Source organism: Artibeus jamaicensis, unplaced genomic scaffold (genome assembly GCF_021234435.1).
Source record: "Artibeus jamaicensis isolate MK-2021 breed Jamaican fruit bat unplaced genomic scaffold, CSHL_Jam_final contig_233, whole genome shotgun sequence".
In the NCBI taxonomy this organism is placed as follows: domain Eukaryota; kingdom Metazoa; phylum Chordata; class Mammalia; order Chiroptera; family Phyllostomidae; genus Artibeus; species Artibeus jamaicensis.
In genome coordinates this window covers 53,917,715-53,944,022 of record NW_026521486.1, presented here as the reverse complement: position 1 = coordinate 53,944,022, position 26,308 = coordinate 53,917,715, and the positions used below count along the sequence as shown (strand labels likewise).

Genomic DNA, 26,308 nt, shown 5'->3' with positions numbered 1-26,308 from the left:
TGAAGTAGCTAATTTGAATTTGTTTTTTATTTTACTTTGTTTTCAAATATTGGCACATTTGGGAAAGTGAAACTTGATACTTTAGGAAGTTACAGGAAATTCAGCTTGGTAAATATTAAAAACAACGGCAACAAACAAACCCAGGCACTAAGCAGAAAACTGGAATGTGGTTTATACTCCTTTCCCATCCTGGGAATGTGAGGAGCATGTGTTACTACTTATTCTAATAGCAGAAGAAAATATAAGCATCTTATATCCCTGTTAATCTTAATACATCATCTTTCTCTACTATAGTATTAACTGGGTTTTCTTTACTCGTAGCTCTTCGTATAGCTAACTGTGCTAATAATTTATCTTAAGGCTTATAAACCCTGAAGGTTGCTTTTCCCAGGTTTGTGATTTTTGCCAGTTTCTTCCCTGATAATGTGTCTTAAATTATATAGTGTCAGAATATAAAGATTGAAAACAAACTATCCCTCCAGGGGCCATCTTCTTGTTGATAAGGCTGGTAACTAGAAGGTTCTTGGGTAGATGCAGTGATTAGTTTCGTAAGTCTTTCATATAACTGTATATTCTTGATTACCCACTGGTAGGGGATAAATCTCTTCAGAGTGAGAGAGAAATTAGACCTGCCTTGTTTTTGAGTAGCTTGTCACTATAATGGGTTAAGATATGAAAGAGGAAGCTGGGACAAAGAGTCCAAACACAGGAAGGCACCAGTGTCTCCTAGCCTACAAATTTCATTGTGGCTAACTGGTGGTGGGCTGGTCTCCAGTCACTCTCTTCTGGAAGGCCCGTTTGATTATATCTAGATTCCCTTCCACTATCTTGTTTAAAATACTTGCTGGTTTCTCCCCTTCAGCATTGGGTTTTGGAATAGAGATAAGCCATTGAGATGTGGAGAGAAGGAAGTTCATCAGCCTTCCCAGAGAACCTATAATGGGGATTTGTTAGAGAGTTTACCCATGAGTATATACAACTTTTCCAAGGGAGAACTGTGGGGCCGAGAATAGGACATTGCCAGCATGGAACTGTAAGAACACCAAGAGAACCATAAGCAATGGCAAGGTGTTCAGTAGAGTATTTTTTAAAGGGGTAGTGGTAGAAGATTTAAATCTCAGGATAAGTTTAGAAAGTAGCCTGCTGAGTAGGTTTGGGTTCTTATATTCATCCAAATATACTCAAGCAGCTACACCTAGACCAAGTGCAACATTTAACTTCTCTGTTTCTATTTCTCATAGAGATGCTATAAGACCAAGAAAGCTCGCTCATGTACATGCTCTCTCACACTCTCTCTGCCTCTCCACATGCATGCACCAAGGAAGTGTGCTTGACATGATGAGAAGGTGGCTGACTACAAAACAGAAAGAGAACCCTCACAAAAAAACAGTCATACTGGCACCCTGATCTCAGACTTTCAGCCTCCAGAACCATAAGAAAATAAATGTCTGTTGTTTAAGCCCAAAAAAGCAAAACCCAAGAAAAATGCAGAGTTTTGGATTGTAGATGGAAAGATCTTCAGTGTGATCCTTTTAGTCATTACATTTAATTCATTGATCAAGGGCTTTTGGGGAAATACCGCCCCCCCAATTCATCCTGAATTGTCATTTTTCCCAAAATGATTTCTCCATTTGAAAAACTGTATTCTTTTAACTTACATTAACCAATAAGAAAAGATAAGAGCGGATTATATTTATGGGAGATAGCGATAGCAATTGAGAATGGTTATCAGAAAGGATGAATTTCAAGAAAAACCCAAGCCCCAACCCCACTTAGTCTTCAGCGACTCTTGGAGCATTTTAGGGCCCAACCAAATTTAATCAGTCCTTTAAATCCTCTTCTAATTCATAATTTCAAAATAAATATTTGGCATTTCTTATACTGCTGTTTCTCCACCCAAACATTGGAACAAAGCTTTAGGGAGTGGTGAAGGAACTGTTTAAAGAGGAAATAATAGGGAAAACTCTCTGACCTCAGTTTATACCCTCATCTGATTCTCCATTTGTTCCTGCTGAGGAACAGAACTTGTCTTTTGTCTGTAACACAAGTACATCTTCACCTCCCTCCCTTCCCCCCCACCCCCCACCCCACACCTGCTCTTCTCACTCCTTTCTATTATGGTTCCAATCAGTGATGTCATTATGTGTGCCATTCAACTGCTGTTGAACCACTTGGCCATAGGCATTCGGAAGAGCAAAGAGGCAGAATGGAATTTTTCTCTCTCCTGCCCAGGACTCTTGAGAATGTATTCTAATTTTATCTAGAGAAGTAGGAGTCAAGTTTTTCTTTGCTCAACAACTTCTACTCCCACTATGCCCTTCCCCCCTCCGCCCCCCAGCTTTCAAACACACACTTTTTACCTAGCTAGGTATAAGGGGAAATTGGGCATGAATTATTAGGAATATAAATTGAACACTTCAAGAGGAAAAACTTTAAAAATATGGGGAAGCAAGAAGAAATTTTTGATGCTGGGTTTGTTAGCTTTTATGGCTGGTGCTTTGCCCTCTTTACTATAAATTGGATCTTTGAGAAGTTCGTGATAAAGGGTTTATACTTAACTAAGGTACATACCTTTTCATTTGATTTTTCCCTTTCTGATTTTATTCATTGAGTTTGTAGGTAAGAAAGTTTATAGTAGGTAAGAAAGTTTATAGTTGGGTAAAAAACTCACTTTCTTTTCCTGTCTCCTCTTCTTGATACACCAGTCCTACTAATGTCTTTGAATTCCTTCTTCTAATATGTCAGAACTGATGACTTTGATACAAAACAAGTTTTATGTCTCTCTATGGTCCCTCTGTAGTGTTTGCCCCAAGAATAAACATAGCGTAGAAAAGGAGAATGCTGGGTTTTGTTGAGTCTGTTTTACTTTTAAATACTTTTGGTGGTTTTTGGCTAGCCAAACTCATGGGGTGGGATTATTCTTTTCATTGTCAGGTTTTGTTTTTTTTTAAGCACTACTCTTTAGTACATAAGATGAATAATTGTTAAAAGCCACCTGTAAACACATTATATATGATCATATGTTTAATTTTGGAGTGACTAGTAGTTGGCCTGGCTTTTCTAAGCAGAGCAATCAATACCTGTCTGAGTGCTACCAGATACTTTTCTTGGCTATGCTGAAATGCGAGCCAATTACCTGAATCCAAGTCTATCTATGCATCCTTCAAAATCTGTATGGGAGGGAAAAGTGTGGGCTTTTTGTGTTTGTTTTGTATGTATGTGTGTTCAGTGTGTGTGTGTGTGTTACATTTGCTGGGAGGGGAGAATTTTGGTGTTGCAAAGGTTTCTCATGATGTGAGAGCTGTACCAGTATAGGGATGTTTAAGATTTTTTTAAAGGTTTTATTTATTTTCAGGGAGAGGGGAAAGAATGGAGAAAGAATGGGAAAGAAACATCAGTGTGTGAGAGAAACATTGATTGGTTGCCTCTCATATGCCCCCAACTGGGGACCTGGCCTGCAACCCAAACATGTGCCCTGGACACGAATTGAACCGGCAGCCTTTCCATTCACAGGCCTGCGCCAAACCGCTGAGCCACAACAGCAAGGGCTAAGATGTATTTTAATACTTGAGATGTTAATACTTGAATTGTTTGGGATGACATTAATTAGGAGAGATAATATTTTATTTTTTAAAAAATGTATATGGGCCCTGGCTGATATAGCTCAGTGGATTGAGTGTGAACCTGTGAACCAAAGGATCATGGTTCGATTCCCAGTCAGGGCACACGCCTGGGTTGCAGGCCAGTTCCCAACAGGGGACGCATGAGAGGCAACCATACGTTGATATGGTTGAAATATGAAATATTATTTCTCTCCCTCTCTCCTTCCCTTCCCCTCTAAAGATTAAAAAATCTTTAAAACATTTTTTAAAAAAAGTGTAATTATGAAAAAATGCATATGGGTTCAATGGATAAAGGTTTAATGATTACATGGTAGTTCATTTTCTTTATGTACTCACCAAAATAGTAGAGTTGCTTTTCATGCCTGTTGGCTGAAGCTGGTCAGAAAAAATTCTAGCCTTTTAGAGATGGAGATGGGGGTGAAGCATGGTGTTAGGTTGGGAGATATTTTATAGGGGGATACTTGGTCACCACTAGCAAAACTAGCAAAGGGCCTGTGTTTAATAAAATCTGAGGTCCTTTTAAGATCTAGAAAATATTAATGCCTTTTTTCCCTTCCTGTTCCTTTGCTGTTTTCTCACATTTTCAAGAAACAATATTTTAACCAAATCTTACCTTCTCATCCCCAGAGTAGTTCTTAGGATAGAAATAGAAATGTATTTTCAGGGTGTTCCACATTTGTAGTTAGTATCAAATATTGAAGTCCCTAGCAGTGAATATGTTATTGAGGAGATTGTGTTTGAAAGGTTTTGTGTCTGGATTTTGGAAAGTATTTATTGAGTTAGGACTTTATTGAGTTAAAGTAGAGAAGGCAGTTAAGAATTTTCACTATTATGCTTGTGTTTAGATACAATATGGTTGAGTAGGAAAGGAAACTGGAAATGAATAGAGCCATAAGTTGAGAGGTCTTACATGATGAGACTCTTTAAAGCTCTGAATGAACAAGCAAAACACATAAGCCTTAAAAATCTTTTCTCTGCCCTGGCTGGTGTAGCTCAGCGGATCTGTGAAGGAAAGGGGTGAAGGAAAGGGTTGCTGGTTCGGTTCCCGGTTGGGGTGCATGCCTAGGTTGCAGGCTGGCTTCCTGGTGGGGGCACATGGAAGGCAACCACACAGTGATGTTTCTCTCCCATTCTTTTTCCTTCCCCTCTCTCTAAAAATAAATAAAAAAATATTTTTAAGAATCTTTTCTCTATTGACATTCTCTCTCTTACTCTGTATCAGTTCTGTAGGGGGAAAAAATACCTTCGTGTGCTTGAACTTAGTTGTCTTTTCCCCACATACCTGAGGTGTTCCCTGATCTTGTTTGGGCATGTTCTTCCTTTATTAAACTCCTCTGATTAACAAGAGTCTTTCTGTTCCTCTATTTGAATTCTAGGAAGGCAGTAAGACAGGTGTGCTCCTTAGAGCCAGCTGTAATTCCTTTTTTTTTCTTTTCACATTCCTGCAGCTGAGATATCCTCTTTGTAGGAATCTCAAACGGTTTTGGAAGGCCCCTAGTGCTCTTGAGGGATGGGGGTGGGGTGGGGATTGGAATGCAGTAGCAGCCTTCTTTGGACTTGGTGAGAAAATTAAAAAAAAAATTTTGTCCCTACTTTCTCAAAGCTATTTACATTTGTTACCAACTATAACTGTGCGTAACATTAACCAGGGGATACTTTTTAAAGTTGAGCTCCCTAAGCTCTTCCTTTTGAGATTCAGGTTTATTAAATAGGATGAAGCTAGAAATGCATTTGAAGATATTATAGGTGAAAAGAATACATTTTCCTAGTGCTTATTTTAAATTTGTGAATCTTAGGTAACTGTCATCCTTCATTCTCTGTATATTTTGGCCAAGACAGTATTAACCGCCCCTCAGAAACTATTAGCTTTCTTCTTGACATTTCTTCCAAGCTTTGCATCACTTATCCTTAAAAGCAACAGCCTTCTGGCTTTTAAGGGAGGGAGGTGGGGACTTTAATAGAAACTTAGTTTCTGGGAGTTTCAAGTGTGAAACCTTCATTTCCTCCACCTGCCTTGCTTTGTCCTACAATCAGTTAGAGCAAGACCCAGACGACCTCTTCTGGGGTTGGAGAGGAGTGGGGGTTGGGAAAAGAGCTTGATTTGGACAAGAGAAAGGAAAAGTAATAGGAGCTGGTGATTCTGAAGGGTCTTTAGTTCTGAGCTGTGTTTGGGAGCTTCAAATCCTGTGAAGACGAGATAGAGTTCCGGATGGTATCTTACTCTGATGTAGTTTTAAAGTTCCTGATACCCTTCTGGCCCTGGAAAGTTGATTTTGATCTCAGAGTTGAAAGATTGTTGAAAGTAAGATAGTTGTTTTGGGAAGTGCATTATATGTACGTGTGGGGGAGTGTCGGAATGTCTGTTTACTATGTATGTGCTAAGATGATATATCCTCTGCTGGTCCATCCTTCACCTTTAGTCCTCCTTTAGGCTCTGTGCATTGGTTTTTAGGACCACCCCATGTTTTGTGGTCTGGCTGGCATAAGACTCAAGAGTAAACATGTACAGATGAATTTTAGAAACTAGGGCAGGGACGTGACAGCTGTGTGTTTAAGCATTGAAGTGTTTCTGAGAGAAAAACCTTTGGTTGCTGTCATTCACCCTGAGAGTATGAAATTGGAAGCCCACTTACCCTGGAGTGTTTCATAACCTTTACCTCTGGGAAGTCAAGGCCATGTCATTATTAATCCACCATCGCCTGAAAGCCCCTGGGCTCTGCTTTTCATCTGGCCTTCAGTCACATGGCAGTGAAAGTCAGGGTATGACCACAAGGATTCCTCTTTTCTTTTTGCTTCACTCTTACCTTACACTCCCGTGAAAAATCAGATTGACCTGAGAACTAGTAACATAGTGTTGTAATTCATTTACAAAAGGGGGCAGTTATTTGTTATGTTTGTAAAATGTAACCATATTAGGTCCCTATTAGGCTGTTTTTCATCACTCCAGGGAAGAGACTTCTGAGGAAATAACTTACTGTGGAATAAATAAAGTAGCAGGGTTCAGGTCCTGATGGAAATGTATTATATGGGACTTTTACATAGAACATGGTTGAATGCGAACAGTAACTTAGTCATTAAAACAGTTGTAGGAGAATGCCCCGGCTGGTGTGGCTCAGTGGATTATGCCCTGGCCTGTAAACCAAAAGATTGCTGGTTCTATTCCCAGTCAGGGCACAGGGCCTGGGTTGCGGGCATGTGAGAGGCAACTGATCCCATTCTCTTACATCGGTCCATTCCCTTGCATTTCATTTCTCGCCCTTTCTTTCTCCCCACCCTCTAAAACTAAAGACTTTTTTGGTTTGTTTTAAAGATTATATTTATTTATCTTTAGAAGGGAAGGGAAGGAGAGAGGGAGATATATCAATGTATGGTTGCCTCTCGTGCTCCCCCTGCTGGGAACTGGCCTGCAACCCAGGCATGTACCCTGACTGGGAATCGAACCATGATCCTTTGGTTCGCAGGCTCACGCTCAATCTACTGAGCTACACCAGTCAGGGCAGGTTTTTTTTTTTTTTTTTAACAGCTATAGGAAAATGGCCGGCTTCAACTCACAGCAATACCTGAGCTTCCCTGAAGCCCCTTCCTACTTGTAAAGATATCTTTGACTGAATTCTTTAGATTGAAATTTCTGTATCCTGTGCATGATGCGAGTGAGTGAGCTTGTAGCACTGACCAGGAAAAATGCTTGGCTTGGTTAATGCTTTTGGTCTCCTCTAACAGTAGTGAGTATGTCTCTTATTTGAATTCAGAAGTACTCTGAATCGCTTTGCGATTTGGGAATTACTGAATTTAAGTTCCCTAAATAATCCCAGGTTACATTTAGGTCACTGTTTTGTTTCTCTTTATGATCCAGAGTGGCACTGGTAATAAGACTGAAGAAAGTGAATGCTTTCAAAACATAGTCATTCCATGGGTTGCTATTGCTAATTAAATCAAAGTGGACTCCTTTTGGCAGAGCTGGTAACCCTAGAACTAACTAAGCTTGGAACAGTAACAACTATTGTATTCAGGATAAAATTATTAAGTTGTTTTTTTAATGTTCTCTTTAATTTGAATCTTGAAGAAAAGTTTGGTTTGGAAGATAACAAAGGGAGAAATCAATTTTGGGTAGAGAACTTATCCTTGGTACTTTTTGCCATAAAAAGAGTCAGTCGCTTTAGAAAAAGCATCTATGATATCCAGACTGCCAATTATTGCAGTTGATCTTCCATTTGGGACTTAATTCTTGGTTATATTATATATGCCATGGAAACCATTGACAAGAGCTGGTGTAGCTCAGTGGATTGAGCATGGGCCTGTGAAGCAAAGGGTTGCTGGTTTGATTCCCAGTCAGGGCACATGCCTGGGTTGCAGGCCAGGTCCCCAGTAGGGGACACATGAGAGGCACATTCATGTTTTTCTCCCACTCTCTCCTTCCCTTCCCCTCTCTCTAAAAATAAATAAAATACTTTAATTTTTTTCTAGTTATAATCTAGTACCTCCTTCCCCTCTCCTTTTCCTTTTTGGATCATTAAGGTATTTTAAAATTAATCTCATGTATTTAGAGAAGAATAAGTTCTTAGAGGTACAGCAGCAACTGTCTGGCTGACTGCACTTCATTTTGTCTTCTGAGCTTCTACTTTGGGATCTGGGTGTGGTATCTCCATCTCTGGATCTCATGTTTCTTTTTCACTGGAGTACCCTGGCCTCTCTTTTATAATAGGAATATTTTCAAAAATTGCCCTGGCTGGTGTGGCTCAGTGGATTGAGTGCTGGCTTGCAAAGCAAATGGTCACTGTTGAATTCCCAGTCAAGGCACATGCTTGGGTTGCAGGCCAGGTTTTCTGTGTGGGGCATGTGAGAGGCAACCACACATTGATGTTTCTGTCCTTCTCTATTTCTGACCCTTTTCCTTTCTCTAAAAATAATAATAAATTAAAAACCTTTGAAAATTTTTTTTTTCAAAAATCACTTGCCAGGGAGAGGCCACACATTTGGCTTCAAACTTTATAACAGTAAAAAAGGAAAGCACAGTTGTACTTTTTACAGCTATTCACAGGGTTCAGGAGTTAAGGACTAACAAATTACTCAGCAAAAGCATAATTATTTCATAATTATTTGGGGGCTGGGGGCCAGAGAGAAAATCTTCCCATGGGTCCTCATAATGCAGTGCTGTAACGGACAATGACACACATCTTTACGTAACTCAGTTTTGAATTTATAAGCCCCATGAGGTTAAGGATCTTTGTTTTATTTGTTTCTCTATTTCCAATGCCGTACAGTGCCTGACCAAAAATAGACACTCAGTTGATATTTGAATGACTGTGGGTGAGTGAACAAATTTTACAGTTTCACTGTCTTTGGAAGTGTTGGTAGAAACTGATGCCAGGTAAATTTAGTGAAAGCCATTCCTCAGATGCCTTTAGAGTACCTGGGGTTGGGTCCACAGTGTTTGAGATTGAATCCTTGCTCAATTCTCCTGGATATTTCCTTATATAGATATCTCTTTTTTCTAATCATTCATTATTAGGGATGATGAAATCAGTTAAAGCCTGGCAATGTAGATTTTTTAGGGTTCAGAAGGAGAAGATGGTTAATAGCACTTTGGTGGAGAAGACTGGTTTTGTCCAGTTACTATTCTGCCACAGTTTAACACTAAATGGAGTCATTTGTCCAAATACTCATTTGTCTTGTAGCTAAAGGGAATTTCCTTGTTGCCTTGATAATGGGTAAGTGATCTTACCAACTTTTGGTAAGTTCACTTCAAATGTAGAGGAAGAATGTATGGCATTGTTAGCTGCAGATTGTTGGTAGTCTCAGACTTTGTTTCAGGAAGAATGTTGAAGTAAAAATAATATCTAATATTTATGAATGTCTACATCAAGGGTGTCAAACTCAACCTTGATCAAGGACCACATCAGCTTTGTGGTTGCCTTCAAAGGGCCGAATGTAATTTTAGGACTGTATAAATGTAACTACTCCTTAACAGGTAAGCAAGAGCTTGGCGCTGCTGCCAGGTAGAAACAAAGTGCTGGGTGGGATAAAACAGGGTGGAGGCTGGATTCGGCCCTCAGGCCTTGTGTTTGCCACCTGTGGCCAGTATGATAGTTTCTGTGTACTGAGCATATTCGCACATGTAATTTGTATTCTTGCCTGGAATTTCTCAGTCTTTTCCCTGAATAGGTATTATTTTCTTTAAATTGCCTGAGGATTTTGCAAATGGAGAAGAGTGAACTTTGAAAAGTTGGAAGATGTCTTTTTTTTTTTTAAGATTTTATTTATTTATCTTTAGAGGGGAAGGAGCGAGGGAGAGAAACATCAATGTGTGGTTGCCTACAGAGCGTCCCCTGCTGGGAACTGGCCTGCAACCCAGGCATGTACCCTGACTGGGAATCGAACTGTGATCCTCTGGTTCGCGGACCTGTGCTCAATCCACTGAGCTACATCAGCCAGGGCTGGAAGATGTCTTCTGAAAGGTTTAGTTTGGAACTATTTCATTCCGTGGTAGAAAATATAGTGATAGTGATTCATGGGGGTATTTAGATTTATTAAATATGGATTATGCTTTCCATCCTGTGCTTATATGTGGGTTGTTCCCTCTTTTGCACAATTCCCTTTTTCATTTTTATCAGTGATCTTTTAGAGATAAAAGGCAGTTTTGGAGAAATAGTATTACTACATATGCTGAAATTATTGATGTTAGTCACTTGGCTTGCTGTTTAAATTTTGAGTGATAGGAAGGGAGAAAACTATATATGGATTGATCTGAATATCCAGTGCCTTTGTTTAGTCAATCAGGACAGGTTTCTCCTCTGATTTTGGATGCATGTTGTATGTTTTTAGGAATTTTCACTTAGTAGGAAATAAGGGCACTTCACATTTCAGCATTCTTCTTCTGACACGGGACCGTGCATGGGAAGAATAAAGATTTGTTAGTGGTTGAGGATTTGCAGGAGGGAAGTGGGGTGGGAGATGAAGAAGAGAAAGGTTTGCAAATGCATATGACACTGAGCTAAAGGGGTCAGTGCAGCCTGCAGAAGCATAACCCTATTTGTACACTTGAGCATGGCCTAAGGGAACATTGGCCTGATGAATGCAGAGGGATGCATTTTGATCAAGATAATTTCCCTTAGATGGGTCTCAGCATTCCATGAATCAAACCCTGTCAGCAAGGAACTAAAGATGGAGTGAAGTTTATTGTAAATTTGTTTTTCATGCAACACCTTCACGCTAGAAGGGTCAAGTGAGAAAAATCATTAGAACTGTGTTTATTTACTGGGCCTGTTGTGCACTTTCCCTGCAGGGCAAGAACAAAGGAGGCTTTAGGAGGGGAGTTGAGGGGCACTGAGTGGTGAGGGAAGAACAGGCATGCACAAAATAAACCCTCACTGGTTTCTGCATGAGAGGATTGGACAGGCTGTTTATAGGGAGTGGGAAGTGGGACTGACTGGGTTTTTCCCCCCTAGAACTCCTGGTAGATTTGGAGCAGATGCTCTGCTAGAATCTCCAGGAGAGGCACCAACAGTCTGATTAAAAGGGAAGCTCATGGCCGGGCCAAGCTGGCTCATTTGGTTGGACTTGTCATCCTGTGTACCAAAATGTTTTGGATTCAGTCCTTGGTCAGGGCATATACCTAGGTTGCGGGTTCAGTCCTAGTTGGGGCACATACGAGTGGCAATCGATTGATGTTTCTCTCTCTCTCCCCCTTTCTTTCTCTCTAAGAAAATCAATAAATATATCTTTGGGTGAGGATTTTTAAAAAAAGGAAGCTCATGGGGAAATCTCTTATACTATCCCTAGTGGCTAGAGAAGTATATTCTCCCCTCCCTCCATTCTTTTTCCTCCCTTGTCTTTGCCTAACCTTTGAGCTCAGAAGGAAACACGGGAAATTTAATTTAGAAATCAAAATTCCCATTTCTGGGTCTAGCAAAATAGGGAACTAGAATAAAGGTTGTTCCACACATTCTGAATATAGATTTGTGGAGAGTGGCCCCAGGGTTTGTGCTGAGAGAATGGCTGGATTTCAGGTAGCATCACCCTCTCTGATTGGAATTTACTGAAGTACCCTTAGCATTGAATTAAATGAAAGAAAGTACATAGTGTGGTAGTTTAGCAGGGTATGGCGTAGTCTTGCCTCTCCCCAAGAAGAATATGGAACATTCTTTTCATTTCCCTTAAAACTCCAGCTTGGCCTGGAAACTTAGTGAAGTGGAGATACTTTATCCAGAATATTCTCTAGAGGCTCTTGTTTTGAAATTTCCATTTATATCCCTTATTTACTTTTACATTAGTGGTGGTAGACGAAACTTTTCCTAACTTAGGTAAGGGAAAATGGAAACCCTCTTTTAATTTTTTTTTATTACATACAGTTCAGTAGATGGAATAATCAGTAAGCCAAAATTAGAAGCAAATTTGGTTGAGAAAAATCTTTAGTATAAGATGACTAATGACAGTCCTTTCCTTAGATCCCTGCATAGTTATAAAGTGGAGGTATTTGGCCCTGGCTGGTGTGACTCAGTGGATTGATCCCCGGCCTGCGAACCAAAGGGTTGTTGGTTCAATTCCCAGTCTAGGGCACATATCTAGGTTTCAGGCCAGGTCCCAGTAAGGGGCGCATGAGGGGCAACCACACATTAATGTTTCTCTCCCTCTCTTTCTCCCTCCCTTCCCAGGAACTCTGTCTAAAAATAAATAAATGAAATCTTTAAAAAATAATAATAAAGGGGAGGCATTTGGTATGATAGAAAGGGAATAGGATCCTAGCATTGACTCAGGTTATTTGAGTGATATGGAAGTCATTGAAATAGTTCACAACTACTTTTATCTAAGCATTGTACTAATGCTTATCCCATGGGAATTACGCACTTCTTCCACTCTACTACCATTGTTGTAAAGAAGTGTATGTGAGATACCTGAGGTGGTTAAGTTAGGAAAGTGGCTAAAATGCCCTGAGTTCCATTCCTGCCACTCCCACTTCCGCTGTAAGACTATTTGTGAAACTTTGGGCAAATTACATAATCTCTGAGCCTTAGGTTTCTTGTCTATTAAATGGCGTTAGTCATAGTGTCTCCCTGCTATGTATGTTACAGTACCTACTGTTTTTAAGATTGCTGTAAGAAGTAAATGAGATACTGCCTGTAAAGAACATGTAGTACCTGGCACATAGTAAGCATTCAAATATTAGTGGCTATAATATATTATGATTATTAAAGACAAGATACTTCTTTTTTTTTCTAGAACGGCACGATGTTTTATAGTAATTTAGATTATATTAATTATGTAGCCACTATGGATTTGCTGATGATTGTAATGAAAAAGGCAGAAAAACTATGTAGGCTATTTTCGGTTCTAGTTATTAGTAGAATATAATTAAGTGATAACTCATATGTAGAATTTTTAAGTCCTTCATAACCACCAGCCTTTCCTAGCTCCTTTCATACTCACTAGAACGCAAGTGCAGCAAAAGGGAGAAAATAAACATGTTTCTCAAGCCGAAAGAACTCTGAGTAGATTGAAATGAGTGAAATAAGGTGAGTCAAAGAACCAGCTAAGAGAGAGATGCTCTGCACCTTTCCAAGCATCCAAGAGACTCATGATGCCTGCCCTGTAACTGGAGACAGTGTTTTAACTCCCTGAATTGGGATTGAAGCTGGCCATTCTCCTAGAGCTGTTTTAAAGTAGTAGTAGACTGAGCTGTTACTATTTACACCCTATACTGTTCAATTCCCATCAGAACCTAAAACCTGCCATTTTATTTATCCCACTTTAACAGATATCTTTTCATTTTCCATCTTCCCTTCACACTTTACTGCCAGTAATCAAAAGCCCAGCTCTACAATTGGTAAACATCTAAACTCAGGTGGGCTCCAGGGGTGTCGTATCTCTCCCCCACCAACCCTTTCCCTGAACTTGGCATTCCTGACAAAGAATCTTTTCTCGTGTACATCTCAAGAGACCCTCTACTCCATACACACATATCCACCCACACTATGGGCCAGTATAGTTTCTTTGATAACCAGCATAAGGTTGGGTCAAAAGATTTCAAACAATTTTTTTTAAAAAATTGATTTTAGAGGGTTGGGGGGGGAGGAACGTCAGTTTGTTGTTCCACCTATTCATGCATTCATTGGTTGGTTCTTTTTCTTTTCTTAAGATTTTATTTATTTATTTTTAGAGAGAGAGGAAGGGAGGGAGAAAGGGGGAGAGAAACATCAATGTGTGAGAGATACATCAATCAGTTGTCTCTCGCACATCCCCAACTGGGAACCCAGGCTGGAATCAAGGCATGTGCCATGACTGAGAATAGAACTGGCAACTTTTTGGTTCACAGGTCAGCACTTAATCCACTGAGCCATACCAGCTAGGATTAAAAACTGGGATTCTTACTTAAATTAGTTCAAAGTTATATTTAAGAATTTAATTGTGCTGACACCGTGACAAACCAAAATGTAGGGTTGGATTTGATTTTCAGTTTTCTTTTCAATATCCAATACTCATGGATTAAATTCTGGAAATGTTTCAGTTGTAAGGAAGGGATCTATTTGGATTCCACCATGGATATGCTCCTTGGGGTTGGATGCTGGAGGGTGAAGCATATTTTGCCAAACCCATGTCAACTAGTAGTCATTAAGGTAAAAAAATTCATCTCCATTCCTTGGCAATATACTCAGTACTGCAAGATACCTCCAATTCCACCACATCCTTTCACAAGTTGGGGATCTTTCTTGTGACTTATCTGTGGTAATTTCCATTCTAGTTCCAAAATTTTTATAGTTGTTAGCAAACCATTCCAGTGGGGGCATGATTTCAATTGGTTCCTGTTCTCATCCTGTCTCTTTGTCCATGAAATGAGATTTATCCTTTTCTTGTTCTGGAGTTAAATAGAGAATTTTCTCCTCTATGTCCTGGCTGGCTTTATTAAAGTATTGTCCTATTAATATTTTCTTTTGAATGAATTTGACATTGGCAAGGACTTTAGTAGATAACTCAATGGTTTGGTTGAATCCATTTTCACCTCCTTAGGATATATCCGCTAATTTTAAAACTTTTGGTTGCAGCCTCTCATCAAACATAACATTGGCTCAGTTCATTTTCAAAATGAAACCAGCCACATTCTTTGTCCCTAGAAATAAATAGCTGCACAGTAGTCTCAGCTACTTTCCGACATGTCTCTTTTCCATTCTTAAATGGGCAAAATGCAAGGCTGACTGACCTCTTCCATGTTTCTTTGGAAGATCCACAGTGAATATGTGCAGAACTTCTCTTGTATTTCCTTGGAGTGTGCCAAAAAGTGCACCACTACCATCTATTAAAATGAATCCAAATTTTCTGGTATCTGACAGTTGTACTATAAGAGCCTCTGTGTGGAATTTGTTGCCACACAAATATTATAAGACATTAATCAGTTTCAGAAGTTCTAAGTCAGTGTTGACTTTCTTTTCCTTTCCTCCTCCTGTTACAAAATTGTACCACAGTAAACAACCAGGCCATTTGGAGGTGTTTTGTTTTAACGTTTGAGTCTTTGTTATACAGATGCAATGTCTCCCAGGCTGTGTACCTGAGTAACTTAATGTTACTCACAGTTCCTGCATTTGCTAACATTTTTGCCATTGGTGAAATCTGCTCTTTGGGAGGAATGATCACTGTATGACGCCTGTGCCATTGCTAAGGGCCGCTTCCAAGCTTTTACTTAATCAGCTTCTTGATCTTCTCTATCTCCATGTTCCTGTCAGCAACACGGGTCAAACACCATCTTTGAGCCCCTTCTTAAAATAAAGTTTTTAGTTATTTTAGGGACAGCATGCTTTATGTTAGCTTATTCAGTTTCTTATCTATTTTTTTTTTCTATTTGTGTGATCCTTAGTTCTTAATATAAGATTGGCCGTATTGTGATCCATAAATTATAGTTAACTCCCATTTCTCTTGTGAATGGAGGCTAGCTTGTTTCAACCCTTTCTTTGTCCCTGAGCAGTCTGAAGATGATGAGAAACTGAAAAAGAGGAAGGAGCGATTTGGAATTGTCACAAGTTCAGCTGGAACAGGAACCACAGAGGATACAGAGGTAAAAATATACATAAATGCTTAGAAGGGAAATGAAGGTGAACACACTTGAGTGGGGAGAGACAGTTACTTCCCCAGCCTACTTTTTAAGTGCCCAAATGACAAAATCTTTTGTCCTTGCTCGATAGCTGTTTTCTGAATGAAGTAGCCATAGAATTGTATTGATACACTTTATTTAGTGTTAGAACCAGTTAGTCTAGTAGGAAGGAGTGCAGGATTTGAAATCAGATAAGCTTGGATTTGAAAAGTGGCTCAGCCACTTAGTATTACAGTAATACTTAAGGTTATGGTACTTTTCTTGTTGTTGTTTTAAGGTTTTATTTATTTTTAAAGAAAGGGGAAAGAAGGGGGAGGGGGAGAGAAACATCAATGTGTGGTTGCCTCTCATGCACCCCCCACTAGGAACCTGGCCTGCAATCCAGGCATGTGCCCTGACTAGGCATCGAGCCGGCGATCCCTTGGTTCGGAGGCCAGCGCTCAATCCACTGAGTCACACCAGCCAGGGCTATGGTACTTTTCTTAGGTTTAGCATCTGGAATGTAGAGAGTAATACCTACTTTGAAGTAACATCTTAAGCACGAAATGTTTCTACATAAAAAAAGAATGATTCTAGGGAGAATGCTTGACATGATGACATCTGTCATACTTGAGTATTCACTAAGTAGTGATGTCGCTGGTAATTTGCCAGGCATATTTCTTTGACCATTTAATGAAGGCTGTATCCGACCCAGGCACACGTATAGTTGTGCCTAACTCCCCTCTGCAATAGGACAATGGACTCAAGTGAGATGTTCTTTTCTTATCACTTTATTTACAAATAGTTTCTCATTTTTGATTTCTTTGTTTAAATTTTTCAAATTATATTTTATTGATTATGCTATTATAGTCATCCTGATTTTTCTTCCTCTGCCCTATACCCCCACTCCCTCAGGCAATCCCCCTCAACATTGTTCATGTCCATGGATCATGCATATAAATTCTTTGACTACTCCATTTCCTGTACTGTACTTTACATCTCCATGGCTATTCTGTAGCTACCTATTTGTACTTTTTTCTTTTTTCAATTTTAGAGGGAGGGGAAGGGAGGAAGAAAGGGAGAGAAAAATCAGTGTGTGAGAACTAGGCAACTGAGGCATGTACCCTGACTGGGAATCAAACTGGTGACCTTTCAATCCACAGACCTGGATTCAGTCCATGAGCCATACCAACCAGGCCCCTATTTGTATATCTTAGTGCTCTCACCTCTTCCCTGATAACCCAGTCCCATCTGGCAACCGTCAAAATGCTCTTCGTATGCATGATTTTTTAAAATTTAATCTTTATTATATTTTTTCCCATTACCGTTTAGTCCCCTTATATCACACTGTTGTCCATGTCCATGAGACCTTTTTGTTTTTTGTTTAATCCCTTGGTTATGTAACCTCCCCACCCCATATCTGTGATTCTGTCTCAGTTTTTCATTGCTTAGTTTGTTTTCTAGATTCAGTTATTGATGGATATCTATTGTTGCCATTTTATTGTTCATAGTTTTGATCTTGTTATTTTTCTTAAGTCCCTTTAACATTTCATATAATACTGGTTTGGTGATGATGAACTTCTTTAGTTTTTTCTAGTTTAGGAAGCACTTCATCTGCTCTTCAATTCTAAATGATAGCTTTTCTGGGTAGAGCAGTCTTGGCTATAGGTCTCTGCTTTTAATGACTTTGATGATCTCTTGCCAGTCTCTTTTAGCCTGCAATGTTTCTTTTAAGAAATCAGCTGACAGTCTTATGGGGACTCCCCTGTAGGTATCTAACTTCTTTCTCTTCCCACTTTTAAGGTTCTCTATCTTTTAACATTTGGCATATTAGCCCTGGCTGGTGTCGCTCAGTGGATTGAGCGCGGGCCTGTGAACCACACGATCGCGGTTCGATTCCCAGTCAGGGCACATGCCTGGGTTGCAGGCCGGTTCCCTGCAGGCCAGTTCCCAGCAGGGGACGCACAAAAGGCAACCATACATTGATGTTTCTCTCCCTCTCTCCTTCCCCCACTTCCCCTCTAAAGATAAATAAGTAATAAAATATTTAAAAAAAAAACATTTGGCATATTAATTATATATATGTCTTGGAGTACTTTGCATCCATGTTCTTCAGGACTCTCTCTGCTTCCTGCACTTGCATGTCTGTTTTCTCCACCAAATTAGGGATTTTTTTCCCCCATTATTCTTTCAAATAGATTTCCAGTTTCTTGCTGTTTCACCACTTCTGGCACCCATATGGTACGAATGTTGGACCTCTCGCAGTTTTTCTACAGGCTGCTTATGCTATCCTCGTTTTCTTGGATTCTTTTTTTTGTCCTTTTAAAAAAATTTTTATTGATTATGTTATTACGGTTGTTCCATTTTCCCCTCTTTATTCCCCTCTGCCCTGTACCCCCTTCCCACTCTCATTTGTTCACCTAGGTCCATGGGTTATACATATAAGTTCTTCAGCTTCTCCATTTCCCATACTGTTCTTATGCCCCTCCTGTCTATGTTGTACCTACCATTTGTGCTTCTTATTCCCTGTACCTTTTCCGCCATCCACCCCTCTCCCCCTCCCCGCTAATAACCCTCCATGTGATCTCCATTTCTGTGATTCTGTTCCTGTTCTAGTTGTTTGCTTAGTTTGTTTTTGTTTGTATGTCCAGTTGTTAATAGCTATGAGTTTGTTGTCATCTTACTATTCGTATTTTTTTTTATCTTCTTTTTCTTAGATAAGGCCCTTTAACATTTCATATAATAAGGGCTTGGTGACGATGAACTCCTTTAACTTGACCTTATCTGGGAAGCACTTTATCTACCCTTCCATTCTAAATGAAAGCTTTGCTGGATAGAGTAATCTCGGATATAGGTCCTTGCCTTTCATGACTTTGAATACTTCGTTCCAACCCCTTCTTGCCTGTAAGGTTTCTTTTGAGAAATCAGTTGCTAGTCTTATGAGAACTCCTTTGTAGGTAACTGCCTCCTTTTCCCTTGCTGCTTTTAAGATTCTTTCCTTATCTTTAATCTTGGGTAATGTTATTATGATGTGCGTTGGTGTATACTTCCTTGGGTCCAACTTCTTTGGCACTTTCTGAGCTTCCTAGAAGTCTGTTTCCTTTGCCAGATTGGGGAAGTTCTCCATTATTTTTTCAATCAAGATTTCCATCTCTTCTCTTCCTCCTCTTCTTCTTCTTCTTCTTCTTCTTCTACTTCTCCTATGATTTGGATGTTAGAACATTTAAAGTTGTCCCAGAGGTTCCTAAGCCTCTCCTCATTTTTTTTTTAATTCATGTTTCTTCATTCTGTTCTGGCTGAATGTTTATTTCTTCCTTCTGGTCCAAACCATTGATTTAAGTCAACAGTTTCCTTCCTGTCACTGTTGGTTCCCTGTATAGTTCCTTTATTTCACTTTGCATAGCCTTCAACTTTTTCCTCTATTTTGCGACCATGCTCAACCATTTATGTGAGCATCCTGATTACCATTGTTTTGAACTGTGCATCTGATAGATTGGCTCTCTTCATTGTTTAGTTTTATATTTTCTCTGGAGCTTTGATCTGTTCTTTCATTTGGGCCTTTTGGGGGGGTCTCTGAACAACTGTTAGTAGTAAGGGCTGGAGCCTTAAGTATTTGAGTTGGTGGGGCAACTCACATCGCTGTGTTGTGGAGGCATATGAGGGGAAGGGTCTGAGAGGGAACAGTGCCAGTTGCTTAGCTCTTGGCCAGTTTTCAGTCACTTCCCCTCCTACTGACTAGCAAATTGGGCCCTTCTGGTGCTGATTCCTGGGTGGGTGGGTTTGTGTACATCTTAGGACCCTGTGGGTCTCTCTAACAAACTCTCCTGTGAGGCTGGGAGTTTTTCCCAACACTGCAACCCCCACAGGTTTTTTCATTCGGTTTTGACGCTTTCCTGCGCTGGAACTCTGAGTTGCACAGATGGTCTGTCTTGCTCCCCAGTTGTTTTTCCTGGTTTATCTTACAGAAATGTGGGACCACCTGGTTGCTAGCCTTTACTTCACCTGCTGAGGTCCTCCAACCACCGCCACCACCTTGCCACATGTCCTCTCCACCCTGGCTGCCCATCTCCACCTCTACTACCACTGTGGAAGAATGTTTCTTCTTTAACTCCTTGGTTGTGGGACTTCATACAGTTCGATTTTCTGATTGCTTTTTGTTTTTAAATTTGTTGTTGTTCTTTTAGTTGTGTGATGAGCACAATGGATCTACCTTCTCCTCCATCTTGTCTGAAAGTCTCAGAATCTCTTTTCTTCTGATCTGATTAGTTGTTTCTTGCTTCCTTATATTCCAAATCATTGATTTGATTCTTGGCTACATCCACTCTACTGTTGTTTATCTGTAAATTGTTCTTTTTTTATTTTTTTTAAGTTTTTTTTGTTTTGTTTTGTTTTGTTTTTTTCATTTTTAGATGGGAAGAGAGGGAGAAAAACATCAATGTGTGGTTACCTCTTGCACGGCCCCTACTGGGGACCTGGCTCACAACCCAGGTATGTGCTCTGACTGGGAATCAAACCAGCAACCTATTGCATTGCAGGCCAACATTCAATCCACTGAGCCACACCAGGCAGGCAGTTGTTCCTTACTTCAAATAGAGTATCCTTCGTTTCTGACTAGATCTTTTTTGTGCCATTGAGGTCTTCACTAAATTCCTTGAGCATCCTTATAAGCACTGTTTTGAACTCCGCATCTGATAGATTGCTTATCGCCATTTCATTTTTATGGAGTTTTGATCTGTTCTTTTATTTGGGCCATATTTCTCTATCTCCTCATTTTGGCAGACTCCCTGGATTTGTTTCTGTGTGTTATTAGTACAGCTGCTTTGACTCCATGTTTTGGTAGTGTGGCCTAAGGTAGTAGGTGTCTTCTCGGGGTTCATTGTCACAGTCTCCCCTATCACCCAAGCTGGGTACTTAAGGTATGCTTTTTGTATTGGCTGAGTATATCCTCCTTTTTTTTTTTTTTTTTTTAAGATTTTATTTACTTATTTTTAGAGGGGAAGGGAGGAAGAGAAACATCAGTGTGGGGTTGCCTTTCATGTGCTTCCCACTGGGGACCTGGCCTATACAATCCAGGCATGTGCCCTCACTGGGAATTGGACTGGCAGCCCTTTGGTTTACAGGCCGGCCCTCAATCCACTCAGCCACACCAGCCAGGGCCACTCTCCTTTTGTAGTTGAGTCTTGGTTGCTGTTGGGAGATCACTGGGAGGGATTTACCCAGGCCTGTCAGCTCCAAGGACTGGCTGTGACCACCGACCACCACCTCTGCCCTCTGTGGTGGATGTACTGTTCAGGGACAGGGTGGTAGTAGTACAGCGTGCTCTGTAGCTATCCACTGGGTGCACTAGCTCTTGTGTTTCCTCGGTGGTGCAGGCTAAGGTCAACCACCACCTTTGTTTTGCGTCAGGGCCACCCTTCCTGAGCTATAAAGCAATCTGGTATGGTTGCTACTTGTGCTGGGCTTGGAGATTCCTAGGAGAAGCCAAGCTGTGAGTCTAGGCTGGCTGTTGCTACTGCTGGGTCTGAGGCTCACTGAGGCTTGTTTGGGAGGACTTAGGAAGTTGTGAAGCATAAGCCAAGACCAGCCATTCATATGGAAAAGCAGCTTCAGTGGGGTGGAGTCTTAGGAGATCTCCAGAGTGGGTCAAATAGTGTTAGTAAGGTTGATGGAATCTCAGATATGGCATCTGCTTGCTGGTTTTATGGCTCCATGGCCGTGTTGTGGAGGGTTTAGAACATGGGCAGTGGCCTCTGCTTGCCTTGATGCCAGACACTTCAGTTTTTCACAGTATGGCACCATGCCTTTCAAGCTGAAACTCAGAGGGAGTAAGTCTGACTAGGTGAGTCTGTGGGTGGGTTCTTTACAAGGATCTGCTTGGGCTCCAGAAGTTCGTTCCACAGAACCAATCCACACTGGTTTTTGCAGCCAGAAGTTGTGGGGACTTATCTTCCTGGCACTGGAACCCTGGGCTGGTGGTCCTGGTGTAGAGCTGGGACTCGTTGCTCTCAATAACCTTCCCAGGTTTTTATCTACCATGTGTGAATGTGGGACTAGCCCGTTTCCATGTCTGCACTCCTCCTACCAAACTGGATGGATGTGGTTTATTTAATTCTGTAGTTGTCAAGACTTCCATTCAACTCAATTTCAGATGGTTCTGAGTATAGTTGTTCTATATTTCAATTGTAATTTTAGTTGTGCGAAGAGGCAAGCCATGTCTGCCAATGCTGCCATCTTGACCCAAGTCTCTCCCCCCTACCCCCTTTCTTAAGACTTGTGTTCATTCACATCCCAGCTTCCTCTGGAGTAACTCACATTCACTGAGACTCTCAAACATTGGAACACTGCTTAGAACATTGATAGATAATATTGATTTGCTGATTTGAAGACCAGTTGGGTTGGCCAAAAAGTTCATTTAGTATTTTCTGTTAGATGTCTCTAGTATTGCTTTAAAGACTTCATTCAAAACAATTTTGTTAGATATTATTGTGACAGCTGTCATATCAGTGTGCATTGTTTTTTAAATATTTTATTTACTTTTTTCTTTTTTTTTCTTTTAGAGGGGAAGGAAGGGAGAGAAACATCAGTGTGTGAGAGATACATCGATCAGTTGCCTCTCACACACCCCCTACTGGGGACCTGGTCTGCAACCCAGGCATGTGCCCTAGACTGGGAATTGAAATAGCAACCCTTTTTCTCAGGCCAGCACTCAGTCCACTGAGCCACACCAGCTGGGGCTCAGCATGCATTTTTAAAAGCAGATGTTTAGCAGCAGCCCTGGCCTCTACCCAGTAGAAGCCAATTGTGAGAGATAATTGACATACTCAAAATACCAAATCAGTCCTGGCTGGTGTGGCTCAGTGGATTGAGTTACCAGCCTTCAAACCAAAGGGCCGCCGTTTCAATTCCTGGTTAGAACAGTGGCGTGGGTTGCAGTTGCAGGCCAGGTCCCCAGTGGCGGGGGGTATGCCACAGGCAACCACACATTGACGTTTCTCTTCCTCTATTTCTCCCTCCCTTCTCCTCTCTCTGAAAACATAAATAAAATCTTAAATAAGGAAATATGCTTCTTATTTTATGGAAAAAAACTAGACTTTTTGGCCAACTCAATATACTGGAGACCATTTGTCACCTGACGTGTGTAGGAATGTTTGAAATAATGGAGATTTTGAATTATAAATACTTTTTGAGTGGTGAGGAATTTGAAATGTTCTTTCTCTCATTTAATCCAAATTTACTTTCTTTTTTTCCCTTACCTCTGGAGATATCTTCTGAAAATTTATTACTTCACACACTCAAAATCTTAAGAAGTTTCTTTGTGAATAATAAAAATAAAATAAACCTTGAAAATTTTAGAGTCTGTTTCGTTTACATTCCTCACTAGGAAAAACTAGAGGAGTTTGTGTTTTTGCCCTAATTCAGAATAAATCATTATCTGTTGTAAATATCTGCTTAGTTAGTAACTAGCCAGGATGAACTAGAAGTAAACCATAAACCTAGGTGTGTGTTAATTCTAGTTAAAATTACTCCCTTTTTCCCAAGGAAACTGTTAAACTAGACATGCTCACTAAGCTGGTACATTTGTTCTCTCCAAGATAAGACAGATTTGTTGGGTGGCAAGGAATATCAGCTTTTGTTGAGAGACTCCATATATGTTAGGAAGAAGTAGCTTCTGAGGCTAATGGAGTTTATGTGAACCAGATGACTTTCCTTTGATTCCAAAGAATTGTGTTAATAATCCTCCTTGAGTGGTCTGGGTCTGTAAACACTTGGCTTTTCTTTTTAATCTAAATTAAACCTCCTGTGTGAATGGAATGAAAAAGAAACCCCCCTTTGCTGGGGCAGTGGTTGGAGGAAGGATGGATTGATTCAGTTCTGTTCGAGTCTGTCTTAGAACAAAAAGGTCTTTCCTTACCCCATTTTGTACCCTCAAATGCTTCCTCCCTTAAGAGATCCATGTTAGGGACTCCCCCCTCTCCCCATTTATTATGTTGATATATTATGCCTCTTTGGATTTGGAGAACTAAGGAATAGCTGCTGCATGGGCCCAGAAGGGCATTCCCCTCACCTCCACAGCATAGGCCAGCGCTTTGTCCACTGAAATCTTCCGTCTTCCCACTGAGTAGAAGACTTTCCCCAGCCTGTTAAGAGTCCATTGTTGCTACAAGGCTGAGTGGCCTTCTCTCCTTCAGGAATCTATCCATTTTCTGCCACTGTTTTCCTGCCCCCGCCCCCTACAATTTTCTACCTTTTTCCACCAAACTTCCCCCAGCTCTAACTGGATAACAGGAAAAATTCAGGAATGAAATCTTTGGCTGCCAAGCTTAAGCCTGGGCCTTTCCTCCTTCTTGGACCTTGTGACAATCCATGTGAGTTTAGATTAAAGCAGCCAGGAACCCAGGCCACTATCATCTTGCAATCTAATTCTTTTTCTTCTTGCTTGTTCCTTATAGGCAAAGAAGAGGAAAAGAGCAGAACGCTTTGGGATTGCCTGATGAGAAACTCCATGTTTTCTGTTCTCCAGTGGTTTCCATCTCTCTGATTCTTCTTGGTCACATACATACCTAAACACACAGTTTTGTGCCTAGGTCCTGCCTCGCATTAAGAGAGCATGTACCCTGGGTGCACTGATGAATACAGTAGCAGTTTGACTTCTTGCTGTTCCAACTTTAAGATTGTTGTTGTTGTTTTTTTAATTATTTTGCTTGTTAATAAAAAATAGAAAAGAGAACAATGTGTTTTATTAGGTGCTATTTTGAGTTCTTAGATACAGATTGGATTAGATATGGGGAACTTCAGGGACAGATAAACAGAGTTAGTTATAATGCCTTTTTAACCACTAAAAAAAAGGATAAGGAAAAGGATTGAGTCCATCCCTTTAAGCCTATTTATATTCTCATATTCACAGGTATTCTTTTACCACTTTATCCTCCATGAAGAGGCCAGGTTTCACCCTGAGACTTTGCTTTGGCAGGTTCATGTGACCCATTGGGATGAAATAGGGAGAACACTGTGGGTTTTAGGAGTTGCAAAGGATTTAAATATAAGGACTAATGACTGGTATTCTGTTATATGTCAGGAGTCCAAAAGGGTCCTGGTTTTGAAAGTGACCTGGTATGATACTGTCTAGTTTCAGCCAAAGTCAGTATGTGGGACCCTGTTGGTCAGGCAGTTCAGTAGAGGAGATGGGCTGAGTACCCCTCTGAGCTAGAAGAAAGTGTAGAGATTCAAAACCTGACAGGATGTCAGAGGTGTTAGGCATTGTTGCCTACCTCACTGGGAACATAAGCATTGGACTGAAGGCTTTTACTAATGAAGCCCTTTGCTAGTTTGTCTTAGGTTGCAGAAATATACTGTTACAGTTTTAGTGCTAATGTTTCTTCGATATTACTAAAATCCATTCTACTTGATGGGCTTCCTAACTTAGAAAGCTTTGGCTTGCTCTAAGCAGCCTGCTTGTTTGCATTTGAAGTTTCATACAAATCTGAGACCTATTTAATCTTTGGTTCACAGGCTGGCGCTCAATCCACTGAGCTACACCAGCCAGGGCCTACTATTTAATCTTAAGGTCCTGGCACCTTACCTGAAGGCTTTGGTATCATAATCAGATCCTGTGTTGCTGTAGTATAATTCCTTGTTCCCACTTCTACTAAAACCTTCTGGCTTGTTTTCTAATTAATAGGGAATGGTTTATTCCCCTTCCTAACAAGAATTTCTTTTAACAAAGTCTCTGGTTGCCGAGGAGGGCAGGGACCTAGGTTTGGACAATTTAGGAAAACTGTGCCTTAGAGAGTAGATCCAAAGATTGCCCATTTGTTGTGAATTTTGCCCCATTCTGAGACTTTGGAAAAGTAAGCAGAAGTGATTCCTGGTTAAACTTTTCCTACTTCTGGCCTCTTCTGTAAGCCTCCCTTTCTTTTCTCCAGGCCCTCATTTAAGGCTAGCTTTTCCTCTCTCTACTCTTAAAAAGAGAACCAGAGGGAATTAGTTTTTGCTGCTTCAGAGGGGTCATAGATTCAGTTAGGGTCTTCTACCCAAAGATGATAAAAAGTAGTAATAGGTAAAAGAATGGAACAGATGGTGATAATGGAGTGGAGCAGTGGGTCCTTCAGAAGTTTACTTTGTCACCTCTAACCTTACATAAAAGCACTCAGTCTCCCCACCCTATCCCCCACTCCAACCCCAGGATTCTCTTCTTAAAGCCAAATCATTCTTTCCTGACTCAACTCACTTTCCCCAAGTCCTTGACAGTGTGGATAGACTTTTTATGAACTTTTTCATCTCATTCTAGTAGCTGTTCTTACATTGGTCAGAAGTCTCTCCCCTCTAAACCTGATCAGTAAGTGTTCCTCTTCCAGTCTCAGCCATTATATACATAGTTGAGCATGAATAGTTCAAGTCTTTTTTACTAATTTAGTCTTTAAATAGTAAGTTCCTTTTAAAGGCATAAGTAGGCTTCCAATCCTTTCATCTAGAATCTGGTATACCCTTCCTTCCTATCCCCTAGTCTCTCCTAGCTGATCCAAGATCTAGGTGTGGTTAGCTGACATTCTCCCCATACCTGGAAACTAAAGGAGGGAGTCTATAAAAGATGTGGAGGGAGCTGGCTTCCTCAGCTGTAAATCTATACCTT

At 40.5% G+C, this 26,308-nt stretch overlaps 1 protein-coding gene and 1 pseudogene across 3 annotated transcripts in view; one reads left to right on the top strand and one right to left on the bottom strand.

The window, feature by feature from the left end:
• Nucleotides 1-24,348, top strand: part of SARNP (SAP domain containing ribonucleoprotein) — a 55,468-nt gene extending 31,120 nt beyond the window's left edge. The window contains exons 10-13 of one of the 3 annotated variants that reach the window (XM_053661771.1): nt 15,574-15,663; nt 19,644-19,793; nt 20,088-20,166; nt 24,129-24,348. In XM_053661771.1, coding sequence (XP_053517746.1) covers nt 15,574-15,663; nt 19,644-19,793; nt 20,088-20,166; nt 24,129-24,217 — 408 coding nt within the window. In that variant the 3' untranslated portion in view covers nt 24,218-24,348. The remainder of the gene's footprint in view (nt 1-15,573; nt 15,664-19,643; nt 19,794-20,087; nt 20,167-24,128) is intronic. The other 2 variants (XM_053661772.1, XM_053661773.1) reach the window with 2 other exon arrangements.
• On the bottom strand, nt 14,118-15,338 carry LOC128626853 (eukaryotic peptide chain release factor subunit 1-like; annotated as a pseudogene).
• Nucleotides 24,349-26,308: the final 1,960 nt, after the last annotated feature.